The sequence below is a fragment of the Ornithodoros turicata genome, chromosome 10 (genome assembly GCF_037126465.1).
Source record: "Ornithodoros turicata isolate Travis chromosome 10, ASM3712646v1, whole genome shotgun sequence".
Taxonomy (NCBI): Eukaryota; Metazoa; Arthropoda; class Arachnida; order Ixodida; family Argasidae; genus Ornithodoros; species Ornithodoros turicata.
Genome location: NC_088210.1, coordinates 34,728,266 through 34,755,213, shown reverse-complemented (window position 1 = coordinate 34,755,213; position 26,948 = coordinate 34,728,266). Strand labels below are relative to the sequence as shown.

At 45.3% G+C, this 26,948-nt stretch overlaps 1 protein-coding gene across 7 annotated transcripts in view; it reads left to right on the top strand.

Annotated features, from left to right (window-relative positions):
* Window positions 1–26,948, top strand: part of LOC135370018 (homeobox protein cut-like) — a 340,306-nt gene that overhangs the window by 253,937 nt on the left and 59,421 nt on the right. Inside the window, exon 1 of one of the 7 annotated variants that reach the window (XM_064603688.1) lies at window positions 12,108–12,197. The exons of 5 other annotated variants lie outside the window; for them this stretch is intronic. In XM_064603688.1, the coding sequence (XP_064459758.1) occupies window positions 12,167–12,197 (31 nt within the window). In that variant the 5' untranslated portion in view covers window positions 12,108–12,166. Of the gene's footprint in view, window positions 1–12,107; window positions 12,198–26,948 lie in introns of those variants that run through there. One more of the 7 variants, XM_064603689.1, reaches the window with a different exon arrangement.

Here is a 26,948-nt window from a genome sequence, read left to right as displayed (position 1 = left end):
TCTTCTCGTGTGCCCGTGACAATGTTTAATCTCCTCTCTCCCTTTCATGTCATCCCGCTTGCTTGAATGCTCCACATGAAGGTAAGGACCAATCATGTATCTCAACTATCAAGCATGTGAAAGTTATGTCCAACTCCGCGAACACATAACATAGCCTGCCTATACTATAGAGCGTGGAGAGACATTTGTACAGCCAAGAGGGAGAGGGCAAAATGCAATATGAGAGGTGCACACTTAGGCGGCCGATTGACTTGGCGAACAACCCCTTTTCTTCCCGCGAAATTTTGCATATCAGCCCTCGCATGCATCTCAATATTATATCCCATCTCCCCCAAATAGGTCCATAAGCGGAAAGCCTGTCATTTAGGCCAGCAAATGGAGCCAGCAAAGAAATGAAAATTTCTTCCAAATCCTTCCAAATATGTTTGCTATACGAAGCCTCCCTGTCATTCATTTTGCCTCCTCCCCCTTGTACCTGTTTCTCTTCTTTTCGTCGTGTTTCAAGACCTACCGAAGATCGGTTTCATGCCATCATCATCAATGCCAGAAGAGGCCTATATTTTATCTCGCCATGTCTTTACGTAAATAGGGAGGGAAGGAAGATTTCTCTGCTCAGAGTTGCTAGCATTCCAGGCGCGGCCATCTGGCGGCTGATTGAACCATATTTGTCTCGCTTTTTTCGCTTTGTGTATTCTCTCTTCCTCCTATCTACGTGGTTAGGGGACAAATTCTTTGTAGGTTCTCGATACTGTTTGCGGTCGGCGTGGTACGCTCTGACTGGCTGGATCGCAATATTAAATACCGCGCGCCCATTCTATCGTTTCGCATTTTCCGACAACATATCGGTTATATCGAATTCCGCGTGTGTCGAATCACATATATTCGCCGGATCTTGTAGATGGAATGTGTCGGTTTACCGATCATGAAGAATGATCATGGACAGTGTTCTGTCATCGAGACACTTTGTCGATGGTCATCATATCAGCTGATATGACATCTTATCATACGAGAAATTGGATTTATTAGACAGCTTTGGAACAGGGAACCCAAGCCCGATTGGGTGCGCTAAGAGTCGCCACTGCGCATTCCGCAAAACACTATTTGGGTTCTTGACATGGGTACGCTATTCACTAAATCTCGATGGCTGTATCAGTTCTAGCGAACCTTACCTGAGTAACTGGACCCAGTCTTATCAAATAATCAAATTCCTTTTATTCAGGAATACGTACAAGAAAGCAAGTAATGAACGGGACTGTGAGGGAAAGCCTGGCTAGTCCTATACGGAATTGCATGGAAAGTTTGCTAAAGGCTCCCCACAAACAACATGTTCGTGCTTGACTTGAAGCTGGTTAATTTCAGCAAATGTTTTCTCTCATATAATTTCCCCTATTTTGTTTTTAATTTCCGTGTTAGCGAAGCAACTGTGGCTATGAGCGGCGTACAGACGTGGACAGATGGAAAGAGGACAGCAGGGAGGAGTGGGGGACAGGGAGGGTTAGTGTGCGTCCCGGGCCGACGTCGAGGGAACTGTGCCGACATTCGTCTGGGAAATGTGCCGGACAACCCAGGGAAAACCTCCAGTACAACAGGTGCAGTCTCGGCGTGGAAAGCCATCATCCTAACCACTACGCCACGCGAGCTGGGCTGGTCCCTAATTTGTCCCGACCTCTCCTCTATTCGAAAGCGTCGTCCTTAAAGGGCACAACGCCCGCGCTCTCTATGTATATACAACTCGATGCCACTTTATAAGGGAACCTCAGCTCTTCCAAAGATCTTCACAAAAGCGGTTCTCATATAATTAAGTATCGATCTCTTTTTGAATTAGAATTATCTGTCGTCGACAGCAATTTGTTATGGAGGACGCTAGCTCTCCCACAGCGCCGCTCGACTCCAAGAGACACGTCAAGTTGAAAAAAAAGAAAACCCGTATATAGAACTATGTGTATATTTGTTATAGATGTGCGAAAAGAGAAGTTCGCATATAGAGCTAAAGAGCGGCGGCCTTGCTCAATGTTGCCTGGCTTCACTTCCGGTACATTATAATGCGTCGATCTATCTACGTGGGAGTCCCTGTTGGTATAGAGAGAGAGCTTCATTTTTCAGTCCACGGTTTCAAGGGACGCTGTGCTGACAACTTATGCAAAGTATGGCTCGCGTGGTATATATAATACATAATAGAACCTCGCGGAGGGATACAAGAGGTCGTCCTCGCAAATGATCCGTTCTTCCTTCGCTTTAAAAAGTAAATATAGAACGAAAGAACGTTGATATTTGGTAGAGCCACGCTATAGAAAGTAAAGAAGAGTATTTCGGTTTGTGGGTGGGTGGGGGGATGAAATTTAGGAGTAAAGCCACTTTAAAGAGTAAAGACGGTAGAAAAATTGAAGTGTGGAGGGTCTCGTGGGATGACTCTGCCTAGAGTATTTTGATCTTCCTTTTTTTCTCGCCACGTATATTTTCTTCTGTTGGGGTTATTAAGCGAGATTCGCTTCCTTTTGACTCTTCACTTCAAAATCGTTGTCCTGTCCGTACTTGTTCGATGGCCGCTCGTTATTTAATTTTGGCGAGCGCCAAGATACCATAGCCATAAAGGATGCCATTTGCTTTGTATGAGTCTTGGGCAGACTTCGCGGGGAACTTGTGTCATTTAATTCCACGTTAGTACCCGGGTTGCTATGAACGTAGATGCGCATTGATGGAATACGTGTCGCCACAGTTCCATGGCCCGAACCATCATAGTCCTAACAACAACAACAACACTAAATAGTCCTAAGCTTCCATGATGCAGCGTATTTTTGTTAACTTTAATGCCACGCTCGGCCTGTGCCGTCTATGGGATTTCCGGTAGATTTGCCACACAGGTGTCGCATGAGTTGCCTCTAAAGTCTGTCCAAGACACATACCACCCCACTAGCTTATTCTTGCTGTCTTTTTTCCGCCCAAACAGCTGCACCCAGCGCCGGCGAGAGAAATTACGGGCCCCGGGGATGGGTCATGCCTCACGTCTCGATAACATAGTGGAAATATTTCTTCTTGGTATGATTACGACAGGTCGAGCGAGCCCCTCAAGTGCCTGCCCTGGCTGCACCCCGGTGCTAACATGGTTGAGTGAAAAGGGTAGTATACCAGTGAACCCTCGTTATTATCACCATGGTCGTTCCCGAAAATTTTGGTCATAATGCGGAAATTTTCTTATGAACGAGTGGATTTGCACTGCATTGTTCCCCAGGAGTATGGTCGTAAAGCGCGTGTGTCAGATTATCGGGGGTCATATTAACGAGGGTTCACAATTCGTGAAACACCTCACCCCATCGTCATTCATGTAGTAGTAGTTGTTGTTGTTGTTGTAATGTTTGACCTGTCTCGGTCGAACAGTTGGTAGCTGCTCCCAAGGTTTAGTACGAGTCGTTTAGACACGTGTTCTTCCGCGAAAGGCGCTAAATACGGTGTGTTCGAGGAGCCTCCATCAGTGGAGCAAAACTAATCCGCGGATCATTATCCGCTCATGATCATATAGTCGTAAACACTCGCCATATGAACGAAATATACAGACCCGGACAGAACCTCGTGGGAATAATAGAATTGGTCGGTTGGCCTTCAACCTCTCAATGCAGGGCAGCTTCGTTCAAAGAGTGAACCCTCTGATTTGCGATCAGATGTGACACCGCACTCTCATTAACGCACAGGGACATGTAGTTAAAGCAACCTTTGTCTTCCATTGTTGTCGGTCACATTCACAGGTAGACGAACGCGGACGTCTCCTGCTTGTGCCATTTCATCAAATGACATCCTTTGATAATGCCGAGTTCAGCCGGCGTCCGTTTAATTTCGCTGAATCCCCACAAAAATGCGGCCTATATCTATATTTACCGTCTAACGCATCTCGCAGGATCTTTTCTTGCGCGACGTCAACCCGGAATCCTGAGCTCAGATCTCTCGCTCGTACCAGTGGCGCCGCCTCTCGAACCCTCAGGGCGTTTTTACCGTTTCAATATAAAGCGGCCGGGTTGGATTTCAGCGGAGCCCGGACGTTGTAGTTGAGCTTTGCAACACATGCCTTCGACTTCTTTGACTGCATACATGACATTGGGACTGTGCAATTTAGCTCACACTCGCGTACAAAGGGACAAGAAGAAATTGCATTCTTACAAAGCGCATAACCCTGTAAGGCGCCCTTTTATAGGATCGCAAATTGCTCACCCGCATTTTTTGGGTATTTTTGCGAGTGAGTGAGTGAAAAAGAAAAAAAAAAAAAAAGAAGAAGAAGGAGAAAATTGGCACCACCAACCTGGAAGCCGGCTACTCCATACTCCATGTAGAATTTTATGTAGCAACGAATTGTAGCAAATAGCAAATGTTGTAATATTATCTTGTAACTTGTCTTGTAAAACGTAACGATTTCCGTATGTTCAGTTTATTCATTTGTTCGTTTACTAAAAGACGACAATATATATATATATAAAAGTGAAATAATAAGACTTGGACTACAGATTTCAGGAACGTTAACAAAAACTAATTTATTTAATGGGCAATTTAACACGTAGATTAAAAAAAGAATGGTCGACGTATCGACAGTGGCACTGTCGAAACGTCGACTATTCTTTTTTTAATCTATGCGTAGGGAGTAGTGTATATGCATCTGTGTGTATCTTTGAACGTATAGCGGCATGAAAGGGGGGGGGGTCTATTTATTTTCACAGGGAAAGTCAGCTAGAAAGGACGGTTTGCTATTGAAACCGCATGAAACGGCCGGACGGCATGAAATGTAATCGTCTAAGTATGTATAAGCGCACGCCTATAGAGGTATTTCAGTTGTATCTCCGAAGGCAAAAACCGTTTATCCTCCATCTTACAAAAGACGAGACGAGCAACTGTTTCTGTCTAACTCCATGAAACTGGGGTGTGCTTCTGTTGTGTCACTGCAAAGCAAAAAGGTCTGCTCTAGATTTATGCAGAGTGATTCCAAATAATTAATTGCAAAAAGCAGCGATTGCCAAAGACATCCTTGAAAGCAGGTAGTTAAAGAGCCTCTACCCTGCAAAGATTATATTTTCATTTGGGGGTTCTTTGTGGGAGTAGCAGAACTCGTCAGGTGACGAATTCAATTTCTCCCCTTTTTATATATACGTATATATATTCAACTCAATCCCATATCTTTACTCTTTTTTTTTTTTTTTTTGTCGCGGTTCTCATTCTTCTTTTCTTGTTTCCGTCGTCGGTGGATCAATTTGAAGTGATTCCAAGGTCGTGAGTTCGGACCTGATTGAGGACGCCAGCAACTTGGTGGCAAGGTGCAAGCTGCTGCGTGGTGGGCAAAATTAATCCGAGGGCCACATCACTCATGATTTTAGTGATCTCGCGACCTAAATTCATAGATTCCAATTCCGAACCGAACGGATCGAATACAGACATATACAGGGTGTCCACGCTAAGTGTGAACAGATTTTTCAAAAATATATATAACACTTTTTCCAAGATGAAATCAATTGCAATATAGCATATGCTGAAGGGCACTCCCTAGCAGGGCATTAGCAAAGTCCAAAGGCAATGTCTTAATTAACTTTCATTAATTAACTTTTTAATTATAAAAGCTACAAAGTTGTCCCAATGGGAACATCTGTCCCTTTCGGTCACCTGATATCGTAGCCGTTTTCAGAACAAAAATTCGTTCGATAGATCGTCCGCAAAAAAATCGTGAAGGAACGCCATCTGTTTTCTTTATTTTGTTCATTGAGCTTCTTAGAAGACGCGTATTTCCTTCATCCCCAACGGGAGAGGGGGAAGGAGCACAGTGCCGCCTCATGCGTCGAAGATGAGCTTTAACTTGCGGAAACAAAACAAAAACAAATGTATCGGGTTACTCTATCGGAACTGGCCTTATCTTGGGTTGCATTTTCCGTTTCCTTTTAATCCTTTTCCAGGACGCGAGAGGCGATAGTGTGCTCTTTCTCCCTCTCACATTGGGGATGAAAGAAAGACGCGTCTTCTAAGAAGCGCAATGAACAAAATAAAGAAAAAAATGGCGTTCCTTCACGAATTTTTTGCAGGCGATCTATCGAACAGATTTTTGTTCTGAAAACGGCTACGATATCAGGTGACCGAAAGGAACAGATGTTCTCATTGGGACAACTTTGTAGCTTTTATAATTAAAAAGTTAATTAATGAAAGTTAATTAAGACATTGCCTTTGGACTTTGCTAATGCCCTGCTAGGCAATGCCCTTTAGCATATGCTATATTGCAATTGATTTCATCTTGGAAAAAGTGTTATATATATTTTTAAAAAATCTGTTCACACTTAGCGTGGACACCCTGTATATTCGAATACATTCGAATATAGTTCATGAATCATGATCTGTAAGCGCAACTCCGAAATACGAAGATGCGTGTGCTCAATATATTTTGGATATTCACTCATCCCCATATTAGACCCCCTCTTTCCCTTTTCTTCCCCTTTTCTCCTTTTTCTTCTTTTTCTTATCCTTTTCTTCCCCCATTTTCCATTTCTTTTGGAATAGCAAGCCGACCTTCGTCTGGATGACCTTTCCTTTCTTTTTTCTTAATAAACATATCCCCCCCCCCAAAAGGTATGGGGGTAGCGTTCCAATCCTAGAGTGGAAAACCTCCCCATTTCATCGTCAAAATATAATTGTTGCTGCTGTTAGACATCAAATTTGCGGCTATTCGGTTTCGGCATGACGCTAAAATGAGTGTTAACGAAAAGCGCGTTCATTCACAGTGAAACCTGACGAACGTGAGAAAAGCCTCAGACATTTGTTCCTGCAGCAGCGTGCATAAATACGTTATTGATACGAACAGCACATGTGCATTGACTTTGAGTAAAGAAAAAACTTCGTCGATGTGTCTATTGTTCCCTGAACTTTGTCGGCACCGTTTCCGCCACGCGCGCAGTCATTGAGAGTTGAATATCGAAGACTCGAAACCGCTCCAGAGACGGGAAAAGAATTTGAACGACGTACAAATTATAGCGATGGACAGAGTGGCGTCAGAGAGTCCGAGAAATATTAAAAGCAAAAATGGTAAGAAGATGCGAAGAATATGTGTAGTTCAATATTCGATCGTTCACTGATTACAATAATCAGGGTCAGGTCGTCAGCGGAAAATGCATTTTATAGCCCGAAATTAAAGCGAAAAAAAAAAAAAAAAACAATGGTAGCGGAAGAACAAGTCGAGAATGTTTCACTTGCACGCTTAGACACGTAAGTTAAAGTCAGTCGATAGACAAAAGAGTGGTAAGAGCCAAGCCTTTCAGAAGCGCTTTTAAACATGAAAAAAAATCGTCCGCGGATTCCTTCCTTGCGCTCGAAACGTAAATGAAAGTAAACGGGGGAAATTAATGGGGTTGGTCAGAAAAAAACAAAAACAAACAAACAAACAAACTTCGGGGGCAAATACACGCCTTCAGAAAACAAAATAAGAAGCTGGGAAAACTTTGGAGTGTATCGTCCATCTTTCCCTCGTTTTCCTTCTCTTTTCGAGACGGACACGCTTTGATTCCCATAACTTGCAAGAATTGGGTTGTAGAACACACTCGCCTCGCTCTGCACTACAAGAAAAAAAGAAGGTAGGGGGTTTCCCCATCGGGGGATTAGGAAAGAGGGGAGAGGGTGATTTGCAGGGAAGAAATCCCGAATTCCCTGGTCCGATATGGGCAACCCTTTGCCAATTGAAATATTGATCCTTTTAAATTCGAATCCACGGGGAAGATGCAGATATATATATAAAGAGAGAGAGAGAAAAAGGAGGGAGGGGGAGATTGTCGTACCGATGTCACCGATGATTTGCGTCTCTGGATGGGGTGGACGCGCGGAGTAAAGAGGCGGGAAAAAGTTTATAAAAAAAAAAGAGGGATACGTGGCTGATGACTTAAAGGGAATGCATGGAATGGAAGGGTTTTTGATAAATGGATCAGTCAGGGCAGGCGGGACCGTTGAAGTCGGCGTCGCCTTGTTGCGCAAAGGCCCTAACCGTCGCTTTCGGCGGATTTTCCTGAGCAGTGGTTGTTGACTATTGTGTAACCTGTGTGTGTGTATATAGTTATATATACGCGGGTACACTCCTAGTCTTGGTGCATTTTCGTTTTATAATGATAGTTCGTGACATTACACCGCGGCGCCACAGTGATCGACCTTTGGACTACTTTTTCCCACCCCAGCGCGCGGCTTAACTTTCCTCGCGCCGTCTTCAAGTAACTCCTACCCTGACACAAAGTATACTTTGGTTTCAGTAGAAAAGATAAACGCCATTTAAAAAAAAAAAACGTCAGTGTTTCACGTACAGGTACAGTTCTCCAACACGTGCTGTTGTAATATGGTTTATATATCCGGACCAAGACGAATTCGGCGTTGAATGGTGTTTTACCCTATATTCAATTCAATTCAGTTGTTTATTTTCCCATTCAGCAATGGGTGGTACCGGGGAAAAAGCCGCAATGTGCGCATTGACGAGCCCACCGACCCCTACAACTGTAAGTGAAAGCAGCAAGGGCAGTATACGTACGGCAGCTTTCCCGCTTTCGTTGATACAATCAACCTCTTCTGTCAATACTGATTTCACACACTATGCACAGGTGTCCGCTGACTACATAATAGATCCGTACGGACCGCCCGCCTATTGACTCTGAGGCCGACAATGATACATTGTCTAATAACCTCGTTTACTCGCATATCACACGCCAAAAGGTTAATGCTGCATGTTATTGCCACTTCTGGACTACAGAACTGGCAACACGCAAACTGCGCTGCCTATGTATATACACACAGATCCACCATCACTTGTCAATAGAGCAGGGTTCAGCGACACATTACAGTGGATGATTACATGTGGATATGCTGACGTTAGCAAGGCATAAGGTGGTATGTCCAGGGCCGACTTTATGGATAATTGTTATATCTCGAGGACTGTTGTTAAGGGGAAATTTATTATGAACGTTATACACACTAATTTGATGGCTACACTAAAGGAGATACGGCACGCCAAAACACAAGCAATATGTACACCACTATGCAACTATATATAACTGCAGAACAAATACGTCCGGCGAGTGCGGGAATCAGAGCTCTCTTATCCAAAAAAACGTCACCCGACGTTTTGATAGGCAAGGCGTTTTGACATGCACTTTGGCGCTCAAACTATAGAGCCGACACAAACAGGCGGAGCCATTCCCGCGGATTTTCGGCCAATTTATTTCGGCGACTGTGGTTGCTTTAAAGGTGTTATACTGAGTAAAATGACCACGATGAACCCGCAAAGAAAACGTTAGGTTGGATTCAAGAAATTAAATTTCCATCGATTGAAATGAAATAAAAATGGTACCAATATGTGGCAAATGTTCTAGAAAAACAAAAGCAAAAAAACTTGACCGCATATCTCTCCGTTGCCTACTTTAGTTACTATGAATGTCTGTAACGGTTGATGGAGTACCCATGGTCCCCATATTTTTTTAATATCGTAAATTTTTTGGTGAGCGCACGTTAGAGGTGGATTCGCGCTACACGCTCGTCGCACTCCAAAAGAGTGGCGTCGTAGAAAGTGCACTTCTCCAGCTTCGTGTACTCGGTGTGATTTTTCTGTTTCTTCCACCGTCCAAGTTCCTTTTATGGAGCTTTGCATCCCTCACCGTTACCATAATTTAAATCGTACACACGTCCTCCCACTTTAAGTTGTTTGTGTTCCTGGACTTAAGTCGTAAGGGCCAAATGAGCCATTCAAACGACTTTTGCAACATTTCTCTGTCAGCCACAGTTCGTATAACAGCAGCAATAGCACGCGTCAGCGGATAATTCCGTTCGGAGATTCTTGTTGTTCTCGAGGGCATAATTGAAGAGGATGCGCGTTTCAAAACGAGCGAGGAGAACCCCTCTTAGTTCAACCGGACCAGTTTGCACGTCTTTCGGACCATTTTTTTACTTTCTCGAATCGTGTACGTGAAGCTCGGGACGGGGATCGTTTTAGACTTAACGCAGAATTTACGGCGTGTAATGCAGTCACCCTTTTGTTTCGAACGGAAGCGCACGGTTTCACTGAACAGTCTTTGGCTCTTTACAACGCGGAATTTGTTCATTAAACTGGGTTGTGCTCCCACGGCATTGCACACTTGGCCACATATCACGCCCACCATTGCACAGAATGATACCTTTATCACTCCCGATTTGTGGAGAGCGCTGGGCGTACGCCTTTTTGTGACAATTTCTACTTCACTCTTCTGGCCATCACCTCATCATCATCATCTTCAGCGACAGTCGTGACGAGGCCAACAATGGCATGCTGTTGCCACCACCACCACCACCACCACCACCTTGTGACAACTAACATAACTGCGTAAGTGTCATAAAAAGACATATGCTTCCCATTTTTAACCAATCAGGGGGCAGAACGATGTCATTTGAGATGGTGGTTGGCCAAGAGCGTGGTATGCGGTGTATAGTTGTGATTTCAGAGGGGAGCTCGATCCCGTGGTCTAGTAGCTATATGGTGATGGCAATCCACGCCGAGACTGGGAGATGACCAGGTTCTAATCGCTGTCGGGTGTTTTTCCCCGAGGTTTCCTCAGACGCTTTAAGACGAATGTCTGCACAGTTCCCTGTGAAGTCTGCCCAAGACGCACGACCCCCCCCCCCCCCCCCCCTGTGATAGTCGCGACGGCGCCCGCCTGTACAGTTCCATGATGACCACCACCTGTTTTCTGAGTGATAGTGTCGCTTCCATATTTGGACATGCCCAGCAAGACAAAAATTTTGCCGCATTTTGTCGCTAATTTACGAAACGGTCCACGTCACCGAGTTGGACGAAGAAACAATTTAAGTAGCGAAAATAGGCTCGCTACTAAACAGATATAGTTACAGCAGTTGTGGAACAACCGTCTATAGCTTGATGACAGTACAAACACCATCCCTACAGCCACCAACACAAGTTGTACACTCTCTAATTCAATTGTAGCAAAAATATATATAATAAAATAAACGTGAACAAAATTGGGGCGGAAGTTGCTAATAATCGCTCCCGACATGAAATGGCTGCCATCCAGACAAAATGAAAAAGTGGGAAAAAAAGAAAAATCTGTCCAGACGGTGGGACCCGATCTGTCTCTTATCAACGGCATTCGTCATCGAAAAGGGGGCGTCGTTTCCTCTGCCTATGATTGCTGTCAGTTCTCCACTCCCCGTGGCGGCGGTCACAAAATAGCGCTTCTCATGGCTGTTATCGGCTGTTCATTACTCTGGATGGTGCGAAATGGAGATTGATAAAGCCCACTTGGCTGAAAATGTAGCGGCACTAGAACAAAGAGTTTGGAGCAGACGACACTCGTCACGCGTGTATGCCTGATCGGTCAGCTGCGTTTCCTGGAGTGACCATCCCCTTCAGGGTTCTACGTCGAGATCTCCGTCAAAGCGCCGTCTGCGAATATCCGCACAAGAAGTGAAATGATCTTTGCGGCATGCGGAACGGATAGAGCTCGAGCGGATGCGGCAATACCGCACCAAGGAACAAACTAGTCACCATATTGCTAGCACTGCGCATGGGCATTAAGTTGCTGGCGTCCTTAACCGTATTCGATTCCGGAACCTGGATATCCTTTTCTGCAAAAAAAGAGCGCAACGAATCAGGTGTCCCATCACGTTGACATAAAATCTAATCTAATTATAAACAAACGATTTGCGCATGCAGTAAAGGCATTCAAGGGTGGTATACACCTCCCAGGCGAGATCCATTTGGACCTCAGAATCCTATTCCGATCCAGGACCGCAAGCTGACACCCATGCAGTTCATCACAACCTTCTCTTCCACCACGTGTTGTACCGACAAGAGAGGGGGCTCACCTCCTCTCCCCATTCCGCGGTAAATCGGCGACCATCGATTGCGGCGACGCGAAGAAGTCCAGCGATCTTCGATCTCTCTCACTCGTAAAATCGGCGAGAGGACTTCGGTTACACTTCAGAGGCATCGCATCATCGTGCACTACTGTGAAAGGAGGAGTACTCCTCTCGCAACGCGCGAGACCGCGCTGACATCTCGCGGCGCGGTTAGGAAACTCTAACCGCGTGTGCAACAGAGTTCGCTCGGCCGATCGGCAGTTGCTTTGCGCGAGTTGAGGCGCGCGCTGTGGACGCTTGCGTCTCGCGGCAGCTTTACGGTGCCGCCGCGGAAATGCACTTGGAAATGCCTTGTCATGAAAAAGGTGAGTCTGTGGTCCTCCTTACGTGTGTCGTGCTAGCTGTAGTTAGAGTTCAGAGGTGCCGGGGTCCGTGCATGGGGATTGTTTTGATCCGGGGCTCGTCCGCGTGCGCCTCCACCGCGCGTGTGCGCTTAGCTGGGTGAACCGCCGACCAGTGAAAAGTTCCCTTGGATAACAGTAAAATGGATCGGTTATCGAATGCTTTGCATGTTGAAGTGCACGCTTCGACAAAGGTTGCAAACTTTGCGTTGCGAGATGTTGACGTCGAATACATCAAGTTGTTTTGCAAACAAATGACGTTTCGCTCACCGTCACGTGAATTATTTCGCCATAACGACAAAGATCTTGTACTTCTTTCCCGCTTTCTCCATCTTGCAATCTTCTTGCATAATCACCTGATCACTCACTCTAAACTCCCAGACTACTTTTACGGTTACTGTAGTACCCTGTTCCTATCTGTCGTCTGTACTATGCTCCTCACGTTTCTTTCGTAAACCCGCATGGCTCATCATACCACACACATGCCATTATGTTGCCGATCGTGGATCGATTCTCCTATCGATTCATCTTTTCTACAAAAGTCTGCAATATCATATTGATCGGCTGACATCGATGATTAGGTTCGCCTCTATGGGTGTGACTCAAATTTTCCCAGTGAGTAATCGGATCGATTGTCAATCAATGGTGCACGGTAATGTATCTCGGCGAATGTTATTCCGAATGCGTGGATCCGCAAACAGCCACTTCCTGCTTGCTATTCAAGTGGTCCTTGTTGATCCGTCACAATAGACAACACCTGTCGACCAATTTGTGTGCTGTCGCGCAAATTTACAATCCGAATTCAACGTGTACAGCATTTCTGATGGCACTGAGCATGGGTGGCCATATCTCTTCTACGCATCGTATGGCACGTTACTAGCCGGATGAAATGAGGCAATTTTTCTTTCCGAGTTTAACGTCTTGCGCATCAACAAAGCACATTCGGAAACACTCGATCGTAACATGTTTCAAAATATCATTGGTGCATAACTTGTTTCCCGGTACGACTAGATGAGAGTCATTTATTGTAGAGTCATAGTGTCGTTCCTATGCCGTATGTTTCTGACAGCCTGTTTCCAACCGATAAGAAACCATCCGGTGTATCTTTTCCTCACTTCGACCGGCGATATCCTTCCTGTGCACCTCCCTGTTTATTTGGAAAGATTCCGCCTCGCTGGATCTCCTGTATACCTGCCTTCTACCGTGTCGGTGATTCTCATTGCACTGCTTCCAGGTGGTCTTCTTTCAAGACATGCTGCTTAACGCTTGTTGTAGTTACTACTGGATAAAGTAACTCTGGTAACGTGTGAATTACAATACTGCAGAAAGTATTTCCTTGAAACTTTGCAACCGTTCTCGGCTGTGCATAAACGCTTGCCACCGGCGCGTTAGATCTCAAACCCGTCCGTAGCGCCCCCCTTATTGCAGTCAAGTCTGAAGTTAGTAGTCAAAATAGTACGCTACCGTATTGGAGTGGGAGCACTGAAATAACATATAATATACCCATCGCATAATGCGATTAAATTCACTGGCGCATCTGTGGTCACAAAGTTATGTGTTCAATACACGAGATCAAATCAACGACACATAGCTATAATATTATTAGTCACTCCGATGCGTAATCTACTGAAACGTTCGACAAGTTAAGTTGCAACGGTAATTTGTTCTCCGTCGTTTGGTATGAATGTGCCTCGCGTTGGCCTTATATCGGATGACATATCGAGTCGGATCACGCTTCTCATTCTCCTCACCTAACGCATTATTGTACCTTCCTGTGGACACTTTTTCCGTGAACGGATGTGAACTTTAAATCGTTTTATTTTATTTTCCCCTGGAAGAGCAGAAAATGACTGTCATGTTCTGTGTACAGTGAAACCTCCGATTGACAAGCTGCCACATGTGTTTTCGCCTCTGCGCCGTCTCTGATGCCCGAAGAATGGTTGGGCGTTATTCTGATGATAGCGGTGTGATACGACAACGAAGCTCGTAGTGTCGAGTTGTATAGTCGTGCAACGACTAAAAAGATCGGGGTACTTAGCGATCTGTGGCATTCATATATTTCCTCGGTAGTGGATGTATAATTTTGCGTAAATAATGCAGAAAACGAGGTCGTTGGCGGGATCATACCACCACCGATGTTGGCCCAAGTTTGGAACACAGCCGTCAGGAAGCTTGTGATGATCAAACGGGTGCGCCGAGAACTATGTATAGAACACTCGAGTAGGCGAAATCCACTATTGACTGGCAATTGACTTACTAGCAACTCGTAATCATCATTTATGGTGAAAGTAACTAAGTTATTCTGTTCTCATCATATCTCTTCCTGCATGTTCCGAACGACTTTGTCGCCGTGAAGACGATAGGGGGCATTCATTCCAGGGTTCCCGTTGAAGGACATTTTAGTGTGGGAATGGACTGTTTTCTTATTGGTGTTCGTACGCAACGGCAACATTTGATCCTCGTTGTGCCGGCTTTTATGTTGACCTTTTGAGAGCAGCTATAGCCAAAGTTGAAGAATTGGAAGGAATTTTCCGAGTGACTTTGCGCATGGCAAGGTTCAAGAAGCATGAACTGGGCAGGTCTCACACTCGAGGTGTCGTTAGCGCTGATAGTTGTTTTCGCGGCGAACCATAAGCGTAACCCCATTTTAACGCGTGACCCAAAGCGCATCAGCAGCAAGTGTAGTCGATCCACCCACGCGAGGCGGTGCAACAAACGAACGAACGGGCGTCACCCGCAACAACGATATTTCTATTCTCTCTCAATGCATGTTCCGCAAGACAGGATGAGTAGTTTTCCCCTCTTGAGGGCGCACGCGTCCATGGTAAGCCTGTTTTCCCCTCATTGAGGGCGGATGAAATACCTTCGCCGTGTTTTCTTCCATTGTCGTTTCTCTCCCGGTGATTGAAGGCGTTGTATACACAGACATTTTTTCCAAAGGAATTGAAGTGGGATAATGATAACTCGCGCGCATATCTTTTAACAAAGTTTTTTTTTTTCTCCGTGCGCGCACCAACTCGAGATCTTTTCTCGATGAGTGTCTGGAGTAAGTGGTTCGAAAAGAAGAGTACGAGTGTTACTTTCTGCGTGTTTCGTGCTACTGAATTGCTTCTTTGTAGAGTTTCGAAATTTGTGTAACCGTTATTCTAATATAAACTGGCTGTATTTGCCAAGAAGACGGTAACTCGGATGGCCCCTGTATAGGCTAAACTCAGCAGTGAACGACAGAAATGTTTCCTGCAGTAAAGTACGTACGTTGTTGTATACCACTTCCTACACGAAAAGTTCGTGAAGGTCCACCACTCGTTAATTCGTTCATCTACGGCGTAGTTGCTGGTCGCCATTCGCGACACTGTCGTGTTATTGACAAAATTGTCTTGGCTCTGCTACCCACGTTCACAACTTGAGGTGAATTCATCCACCCACCAAAACTGGAAACAAAATAGTACAAGATGGAGACTTTTCAGTTCCGCCACACTGGTTACGTCACCGGAAGAAGGACGATAGCATTTGGGGCGAGTGCCCATCCGGAGGGATCGTGGCAGCCACGCTTCTTCCTATTGGCTGCGTCACTCTACGGCGCGACAAACACAGCGCCACCTGGTGGCCCGGCTTTCCTAAAATCTCCGGCGGAGTTGTTCTTAGGTTGAACACGGCACGTTTAAGGATCATCCGACGGTCGTACTCCGTTTGCGTAACTCTTACACCGTCATGGAAAGCTCACAGAAGCGTGCTTAGATTGGTAATCCTACGCCGAGAATCATCATAGAGCACCACGGATGCACACAAATAACGGAAATAGCCATCTTCGGCAATGCTGGGAAGCATCGCAAAGCAGAACAAGGTTCAAGTTTTTGCGCGCTTTGGCCATTTGAAGCAGCACCGAGGTGACATACCCAGTGGCTCTTACTCTCCTTTGTTCGTTCTTTTTCCTTTTTTTTTCTTCTTTTTTTCTGCGAAAGAACGACAGACACAGGTGACCTGAAACGCGCACGAGAGAGGCCTCACACCTCTCAAACATCCTCCCCTCTTGGAAAGAGCGTATCGGAGAATGAGGGAATGTCGTGACGTAGCCTATTCCCCTGCCATGTGACTCGTGACGTATACACCCGGGGGCTTGCCGACGTCACGCGAGGATAGTACAGGCCGGTCGCAGCTGTTTTCTCCGACTGTTTTTTGTAAATCTAATTGGGCAGTGACAATGCATCGCGCAGCGAAAATATTTTGCATGGTCACTCATGATGGACAGCTTGACGTATGAGAGAGAGTTTCGAGCCAGGTTAGGTGTCTCCTTTAATAGATGGAACAGAGCTCTGATTCCTGGACATTTTCTTTTTGTTTATATACTTCCTATGCTGCTTTCCGCTATTCGCGCTTAGACGGTGGAGATGTTTTTTTATAACTCGTATTTTTCGCGTGCTGTCGTAAAGTTTGCATAACTATGTAAGTTTAAAGTTCATCACCGGAACATTAGTCGTGCACTTCCCTCTTGTCTTTCACCGAAGTGAGAACCCGCGCAGTCATAATTCATAACCCCGTTCTCTTAATAAACCTACTGTTTTCCCAAACTCCGAAGCACGAAGATAACTAATAACCGTGTAATCCTCATACAAATGCCCCCTTTTCCTTCGTGGCCCGTATCAGAAAGTTCTGGAAGGGGTAATATAACTTACCAACCGTGCGATTATTTGTTGCTAAGCCTAACGTGGCGCCCGGCCCGATTGAACGCCTTGCGTGATTAAATCTCGCAAGATGAAGCACCGCTATTTTTCCCGGAGATCTTTATGCACCGAACCCGCTATTTTCTGCGCTTGCTATATGTAAGATTATAAGGTCCGCAAGAACGCATTGTTTCCAGAAGTTGCGCTCGTTCGAAGCTTCTGGTCGAAAACACCAGGTGGTGCTCACGACGTCCGTTTGTGTGCACATACGTGAAATATATGTTCCCGCTCTCGAAAACAAACGGTCAGGAAAAATGTGCATCAGAGAACGTGCCATCGTATTCACATTACGTAAACCGGTATTGTTGGAACGTCCGCTGCGGGGCACCTTCATAAAACGCCCTCTGATCACCTAAATCTTGGACGCTGAAATAAATTAGGGCCATTTAGTTTTAGTCCTTTAGTTTAACACACCTACATAGTTACCTCGTGGAAGTGAAAGGGAGAATTCCTCTCGATTTTTAATTAATTTCTGTTTATTTTGACGGGATGGTCCTTCTACACGACACGAGAAAGTGGACGAGATCGAGTCGTAGCAGTTTATCGTTTTCATCTTAAATTTGCTGCGACACTGGGGGTAACTCGAGATCATTACAGTATCTTTGCAAGAGTTCCTGGCAGCGTTCAGTATCTCGGCGCAATTAGGTAGATATATGTTTATTTTCCATCTGCTTCGGTGAAGGGAGGACACCGGAAATGTTTCTTTTTTTCCTTTTTGTAGTAGTTGTAATTGTAATTGTAACCGAAAATAGTGGCGGCTGGGTTTTACCAGGAAATTCTTCTCGAATTTCACGGATTTCTCTTTTTTACCGAGCCTCCGAAAGAAGCTGACGAACATTTTGGGCACTCTACTTTCGTGCCAGCCTGTTTATTCCTCGCTCACGAAATCACCCGTCATAAAAGCGCTACGAGACAGGTTTCACGGAGATAAGAACCTTCATCGATATACGTGCTTTATTTTATTTGTTTAGCCATATTAGAAAATTACCTTTCTCCGATATCTCGACACGTTCCTCTCTCGTAAGATTCTCCACAGGTTTTTCCCGTCCCTCTCTCCCTTTTCTTTACCACGTCATTTGTTCCTGTTTATATGTACTACACACACGCAGATGCCGAGAAAAATAAATTTAAAAAATCCCCCCTCTCGGAGAATAATACTCGGGGCCCCACCGTTGGCGCTGTCGTCGCGGACTTGACACTCCCCATCTTCTTCTACCCCGCCATCTTTCTACGTCGGTTTCCCGGCTGTTTATTTATTTCCCCAAATATTGGATTCGCGGAGGAATTTGTGGTCTCTGATGAAGGAAGGAAAAAAACATAACAAAAAATCCGTCGAATGGGTCTTACCGTGCATTTCAACGCCTTGTCGTATTCAGGATGTAAGTTCGTCTCTGTGTCATCACTTCATATTGGTGGTTCTTGAAAAGCAGCATATGCGTTTCTCGTTCAATCTCCGTAATCACTTCCTCTCTCTGTCAAAACCTGCCGTGCGTTGTTTCCTCTCTTGTTCGCATTAAACGCGATATTAGATATCTCGTTTGCTCTCATTTTGTGGACGCATCAAGTCAGGCTGCCAGACCACTGTGTCACCAGCTCGCGTGGCGTACAGTTCCCCCACAAGTCTGTCCAGGACGCATCCCCCCTCTCCTTCTTGCTGTCCTCTCTCCATCTGTCCACGTCTGTACGCCGTTCATAGCCACAGTTGCTACGCGGCGCTAACGCAGAATTAAAAACAAGACAAAACACCAGTGTGTCTGTTAGTGGAATCGGACCCCGCTCTTCCGTGGCTCTCCTGCGGGTTGTCGGGACAGTTTCATCCGAAGGCGACCCAGGACCTGTCATGTCCGCGCCCGTTCCTGTAGTCACAGTTGCTTCCCCGTTCGGTAAACACTGCCTTCTGCCGAGTCTCCGTTTGAAACAAAGTATTCTCGATGCAAAGTACTTGACGGAAAGGCGTGGCAGGTCACCCGCAAGGCCGATATATTTGACCAACCTGAACTCCCGTCTGGAAACCCATCTGGGCGAGCAATACGTATGCGAACGGGAAAATCTACGTCTATTCTTTCTGCGAGGCTCGCGATAGAATATAGTTCTTTCGCAAGGTTTTCAATCTGGGGGCTTTCTTCGCTACCAGAACATCGTTATCGTCTCTATATTACGCGATTTGTGTTCTGCGAAAACCGTCTGTTGCAGAGATTAACGTCTCTCTCGTTTACATGCACTTGGGATGTGCGGACACGAGCAACATGCGACCAGGCCGCTTTTCGCGGTCTTTTTGCGCGCGTGTAAAATGGGCGTGTTTTGCGAATAAATGCCTTTTTTTTTTCTATTCCGCAGTCTCAACTGAACCTTGTAAGTAAAGAGCTGGAAAAGGGCGTTCTGAGAAAGCCAATCTGAAACAGAGTACATCTCCTGAAATGGTGTTCTGTACAGTATCCGCCATAAGATAATATAAGAAGATAAGATATAAGATAATATATAATTCGTGGCTTTTCGTCGCCAGACAATTGTCTGTGGAATAATATTGCCTAATAGGGGGTTCTTTTACGTGCACTCTCAACACACCGTATTTGACGTCCGTCGCGGCAGACGACGTGTCAAAGCAACTTGTACCGTAAAACCACTATAGGTTCGAACCCGCAACCTCGGGATCAGTAGGCAAACAGGCTACCGACTGAGCCACCCATGCAGAAACTAATTTCCCTGCGCTATACGAAGCCTAAGGTGTAGTGCTATAAGAGACGAGAAATTACTGTGGCCACTGTATTCATTCGCAGTAACAAGACTGAGTCCGAAACTATGTTATACGTCGATGCACCCTCCACGCCAAATGGTTTTCACGTCAGTACTCATTCGAATGTCCAGAAACAAATACGTGATTGGGTAATACATGAATGCACGGAGGAAGTTCCGCTCCTATAACACGAAAACGGATTCGTGGAATTTGCCTTTGTGAAACTGCTCGCGGTTCAGCAAATATACATTCTCCTCCTGGATACCCTCCCGATAATTGCGCGAGTGATGTTTCCTTCTGGAGAATCCTATACTTACGTTTACCTCAAATGATGAGTCAGTGTCTGACTGTGTATTATGTGCTTGCGGAATCGTTAACGGATGTTTAAAAAAAGGCGTTCCATCACGTTCGTGGATTTTCGTAAGTTATAAACATCGAGAGTGGTTTCGAATTTAATCTGCGCCGAATGGATATTGAAAGATGAATGGTTCGGTGCGTAACAGAGACAATGTCGAACAGCCGCAGGTTTGCTGCAGTGTGCCAGGTGACCAGGATGTCCATGGAATAATCTTCCGCGTCAAGTTCATTAGTGTTCCTTTTTTGTTTATTCGCTGGCGATGCGCGACATTAAGATGATATTGCTAGCTTCTGTTGATGCCTCTTTATTAGATAATTTGGTTTGCCTGGAGCAACGATTTCTTTAACACTACGTTTCCTCTCTCTCCCCCCCCCCCTTTTCGACTTTATCAGAAAGATATCGTACGCTTCGAAACAGGCAGTGTGTCAAGTATAGGCCTATGCAAGTGAGCGTACAGGTATGCATGGAGGGACGGCCATTCTTTCCTGATATCAATTGATGACCTTGGCGTGTTTCTGTGGTCCGGATGATCATGAATACGAGGGTCAATCCATTTCCATTTTCCCAGCAATGTTTTTTTGTTCGATTTCCTGTGGATCAGCCCTGAACGTCCTGTCGCGTCATTCGCAGTTCTATTCATTTTTATAGTTTCTACCGCATTAGAAAGTTTGCTAGCTCGAAGCATCGCAGGTTGGTTCAAGAAAATTCTTCTTTTATTGTTTATTTTTTAATTATTCGGAGCGAATTGTGAGTTTCATTTCTAGTTGTGACATTAACTAGCCACTGCACCTCAGTTATAACGGCAACAATAATGATGATAACAAATATTTAACCTTCCAGTACCCTCCATTTGTGTTTGACGGCTTCTAACGAAGGCTTTGCAAAACCAACCCCCGAGCTCCTAAATGGCATGTGCCTTGTCACAGTGCGGAACTTAGAATTTGGCGGGAAATTATTACGCGTTTCCTCGTTTCGTTTCGCAAGACCAATTGTAAGAGCTACACAATGTGACGTCGTGGGCCATGTTACCTGAGAAGACCAATGGGAAGGCTTTGCACACGTGACCACGTCTTTAGACGGTGACGTCACATGATTGGACACGAATTTCTTCCCCCCACGAGCTCTTGGCATGTTCCAGAAAGGAATGACATTATGCAACATTTGACAATATTGCGTGAAGATGACCCTTTCCACTTGTTTGGTGTGTGAAGAGGGCGAAGGCGTTCTGCCTGGTGGATTGAAGGGTCCCTTTGTGGTGGCGCCGCCGACGCTTATGGCGGCCGTTAAATGGGTAACGACTTCCGGTCCCCCTCACTTGGAAGACCTTTCGCAGCTGCATATTCGCAGTCCACGGTTTCTCTCGAAAACAACGACCGTCAGAGTTTAGCAGCTTTTTCGTTTCGAGAAATCCTTGATCCGTGCTCTCGGAGTGTCAAAGAACATCCAGATAAGTTCGGCTAAGACATGTCCAGGATGGATCTAACTCTAATGTAAGCTTAGATGGGGCTCGGATAAGATAGGTTTAGCTAAGCTTGCACTCTTGGCAAAACCTCAAAACGTTCCAGGTTTTGAGGAAAAAGCGAACCTTCCAATTTCATTCGGGAATCGCAGAGAGTCTAGATTTGAGTCCTGGCGAGGCTCTTTCACTCGGATTTTGCCATCTAAAATCCGGAAATCCCTGTTTTTTTTTAGGTGTAAGGGAACTATTATATATACCGTTACGAATTGGTCGCCTCCTCTATTTGGGGCCAGATACTTTAGAGGGTTAAAAGCGCACTATATTTGCCACCAGCTTCCGTGGCATATCGCTTTTCAGGCACGCCAAGACTGGGAGGGGAAAGGCTCCGACAGACGAATGTCGGAACAGTTCTCGATGAAGTCGGCCCAGGACGCATACTAATCTGCTTCCTGCTGTCCACGTCTGTACGCCGCTCATAGCCACAGTTGCTTCGCGGCACTGACACGGAATTTAAAAAATTACAACGTTTACTCAGGCATCTCCCCAAATTACGAGATTAAAATAACGCGCGCGATTTTTACCTCCACGCGGGAAAGAAAACACGACATCGTTGAAAGATCTGCTAACTAAACTGCTCGCATCTGGGATCCATCAGAGCACAATTTACTCGCGACCAAGATTACTTTGATAGCGATAATGAATAGTCAATCACGTTGATCGAACAACGGCCAATCTTGCGAAAGTGACGTTTGTTTCGAAAAATAAAAATCGCCCTATTATTTGCGTACGTGTTACGATGAGATACTTGCCTAATAAGATAGATAGGAAAGAACGAATAAAACATTGCCGCCGTTCTTATCCCTTAGTATTCTAAATAATTGTCTCCTCCATGTAACGCCCTCGTGGGTCTTTCGGGTGTACTGTAATAAATAAATAATTAGAATGAAATATTACCGCAATAGGAAAACGTGATTTCACTATAGGAACATGCGGTTTTCACGACGTCAACAAAGCTAAGCAGATCCGTACTTTACTCTTTTAGTTTTAGCTATGGATACTTAAATAACTCCTGGAGACGCACGGGAGAGGCGTCTAAACGGCAGCGTGCATGGGGTGTGCATCAAATTGAGACTACTTCCCTGAGCCTTCTTCAGAAGTCGGCCCGGGACGCACGGCCTTTCCGAGCAGCGTGCAGCCATCTCGTCAGGGAGAATGCGCCCTCGTTTTTCTTGCGCTTTTTTTTTATTCGCGCCACGAGGCAACTGTAGCTATGAGCGGCGTACAGACGTGGACATCAGATGAAGAGAGGTTAGTGTGCGTCCTGGGCCGACTTCAAGGGGAACAGTGCCGACATTTGTCTGGAAACCCTCCGGGGTTCTAACCATCCCCGTCCCAGTCCCATCAGCGTGGAATGCGCGCTACTACGTGTGACACGTTGGATTGCTTCTTAAAAGTAAGCGCAACGGAGTTTATTCGGGTTTAGCCATAACCGATGTACATTCCTCACCCCACCCTTTATATTCTTCGCTCTAGAGGGGAATCGATCCGAACACCATGATGGACACATCCATAACGCGGGGAATCCCCCGTTTACGACGCAACTGTTACATCAGCGTACCAAAGAAGCGAGATGCTATTAATGAGAACAGACTGCATGTATCGATTCTCGCATGGCGAGGGGAATCTTTGAACGTGTTTCCGATGGCTCGTTTCTCTCCGAGTCACGGTGTAGGCACAGCCATGGTGCACTTTTGTGTTATTTCTGCGCGTGCGCGGTGAAGGCGTAAAAGGTCAAAGTATATGTATGCCCAGCGATGTCCATTTTTTCTCTCCTACTTCATTTCTTCTTCTTGGAGCATTGTTTTTCTGATTCGCGAAATCATCAAAAGCGGGGTCGGCGTTGGTGCTGAACAAATCGTGTATACTCTTTAGAATTTGACGTTGCATCGTATGAGAACAAAGAACTGCTACGTTTATCGCTCTGCCTTCTCGTTGAGGAGAATCCAACGGAACTCGGGAGAAGATACTAACCACTGTCAAACTGTTTTCCCTCTCAGCCTATGCACGACACCATGGAGGGTCGCTTAATGGACTACCATAATATCAACACTGGTATCTTTGCGGAGTGTCCCTTTAAATGCGTTAAAAATTCCATTCGAATTTTAGGCGAATTTAGAAGACTACACTCTAAAAACAGAACTTGACCGCATAACACGCTGTGCGCCAACCATTGCCACGAATGATAGCGTTATCGCTTCTGATTCGAAGAAAGAGGGGTGTGTACGCCTTTTTGTGGCAATTTGGGTATATGATAATTGCCACAGAAAGGCGTACACCCCCTCTCTCTTCGAATCAGAAGCGATAACGCTATCATTCGTGGCCATGGTGTGCGCAAGTCCTGTTTTTAGAGTGTATGACGTCACGAGACAAGACATAGGGGGAGCCCTTTCCCATTGGACATTATGGGAGGGTGCAGATCGAATCATTTAATATTGAAACGCTCTCCTCGGTAGCTCAGTCGGTAACGTGTTGCCTTGCTGAGCTCAATATCGCGGGTTCGATCCCGGCCAACCTTACGTGTAACATCACGACACCGTTATTATTATGATACTGAAACGAGATGTGGCAGACAGCGAGGCTTGTTTCAATCGAAATTTGCAACCTCCTTCCGAAGGAAAGATACTCTTCCTTTCAACGAACCCATCTTAATGTCAGTAAACTGAAACGTAGAAAATCATCCGATGTTTGTTTAGTTTTGAGGAGTAGCAAGCTGGCTCCTTTGCTTGGCTAACATTTCCTTTTCCTTTTTTAAGAAACATAGACTCCCCTCGCTAAATTGTTAAACGTGCAAACGAGCGAACCTTTCCGCATATGTACCTATCTCGTCCACGCAGTCAAGACCTTTTTGATTGACTATATCCCGCTGACGGCGGTTTGCGATCTCGAAATATTTAAATCCTGTATCAAAGGCCTGCTAAATGGATACCCGGAATTATGCGAGACAATCGCGTTTTGAGTGATTGATAGAGACGTATGAATGATAAAAACCGACTGATTGTTTCGATAGACGTGGGTGAAGAGGTAATACAACAATGGCAATATAACGTGGCAGGGATGTACTTAGATAGGAACACTTGTGTATCGGCCCTAAACTGCCGTGAACGACTTGACGTTGCTTACTACGCTAGGGAGGGTTTGGTTACTGAAGAATAAGAGCGGCCATTGGTAAGTTAATAACTGAATTTCACCTTTGGAAGAGAGGTATCTGAGAGTAGCGTGGGACAAGTTCTTCGAGGACTTGTGGGCCAATGAGAGAGCCCATTTTGCGGAGGCATTTAGACAAGCTACGGTCATATCTATACAGGTAACTCCGCAAGTTTCAACGGCTATGCAGACAACTGTCAAATCGAAACTAGTGGGGACGTATGGCTGGCCTCAAATTTCAGCCTCACTTTTCGGTGGCACAATCTTTCACTATTAAAAATGAACTTCACCGCATAGCACGCTCTCAGCCAACCATAATCTTTTTAATTGTATCGTTATCTGCCCTGATTTGTTGAAAACGGGAAATGTACGCCTTTTTTGTGACTCTTATGGTGTTCATAAGTGTCACAGAAAAGGCCTAAAAAAAGGCACCTACCGTCCACCCCCATTGCACTCGACTTTCAGTACATTGTGCTGCTTGGGGACGTACGCCTTTCTGCGTCCATTATCATATATCCCAGCTGACACAGAAAGGCGTCTCTGTCTTCGAATCAGAAGCAATAACCGTACTATTCGTGGTAATGGTTGGCGCACTAGAGTGTATTTAGTTCGAGATTTGGTGGCTCTATGGATGCCGTTCAAAGGCCATTACATATTGAAACAAAATGCTCTTCAACTGGTTTACACTCTTAAAAACAGAGTTTCACCGCATGGCACGCTCTTAGCCATCAACCCGAATATTCTCTCCCTTGATTTGCAGAAAAACGGGGGCGTACACCATTTTTCTTGCATTATGCAGTCCATAATTGCCACAAAAATGGCGTACGTCCCCACACTGTTAAAACAGATCTTTACCACATAGCACGCTCCTAGCCAACCATCATTCCGAATAATATCATTCTGTGTCCTGATTTGTTCGAAACACGGGGGAGGTGCCTATCTGGGACAAGATAATCTGTCCCAGATAGGCGCCTCCTCCCATTTTCAACAAATCAATATACAGAATGATATCATTCGGAATGATGGTTGGCTAGGAGCGTGCTATGCGGTGAAGCTCTGCTTTTAGAGTGTAGTGTAGAGTGTAGTCACTTTTCCCGACTTGATCTCATCTACCGATTGCTGGACTTACTACACTTCGTACACCCTTAGTCATTAATGACTAGGCATAAGAGCGTGTGTGACGTCATATGTGAGCATCACATATGTAGACTGCATTTAAGGTCGGAGGGTCATATATGGGGACACACGTGACCCTCCAGCCTTATATACAGACGACATATGTGAAGCTCACTTATGACGTCATCATTGTTATTAAAGTCCCCTTTTCAACGTCCACTACAACGAGCGACATAATATCACCGTATACAAAACACGCACCCATCATCGCTGCTAAAATTTGACTATAAATAAACCTTTATCACCTCGCCTTACAATAACGTAACACTCGAGTATACACAAGATTTGGCAGCAACAATGGCGCTAAGAAGGCGTGCGTTGATGCGGCCATAACGCATCGTAAGTAACAAACGGCCAGGCGGGGTTATGCCGCTTTATCACGCCAGGTAGTACAATCACCTATACCTGCCCCTCGAACGTGTTGGCCAAATGGCCAATAAAATCCGACCCTCTTTCCAATTGTATAGGCTCCCTGTCGGCAGCCATATTTTTCTATGAATCTTGTAAGCAGCAGATTGCGAGCGTCCATTACAACGGGAAAGAAAGTACTATTTGTACGTCATCTTTAGTATACTAATGGTGTTGTCATATTTTACTTCTTAAAGGCGAGACTAAAATTAAGAAAAGCTTTATGTCGCGTCTTGTGCGATGGAGGTTTTTGAACGGTTCTTTGGTGTGCGCTTAAATCGAAGAGGACCATATCCTATCATCAGGGCCGGGTTTGTAGCCATCGGCTGATTCAACGAAGACAACACACAAAAGAAAAAGTACGAGACTCGCTAAATGAAATCTTGGTTAAAAGAATCGCAACTTTATACTTTCATAACCGTTGCCTGAGGTGAGACGTGCAATCACGCCCGACCCATTTCTCGATGGAATGTCTGGTAATTAACGCGCCTTTGGCTACACAGCGCAACACGGAAAACCCCATCACCCATGGCAAACAGACTACCAGATAAACCACAATATTCTTTTACCTCAGAATTGGTTGCTTCTCGCACTAGACAATCATAATGCACACTTCCAGTTTGCAACCAGGGCTAAACTATGTAAGTGCTTTCGG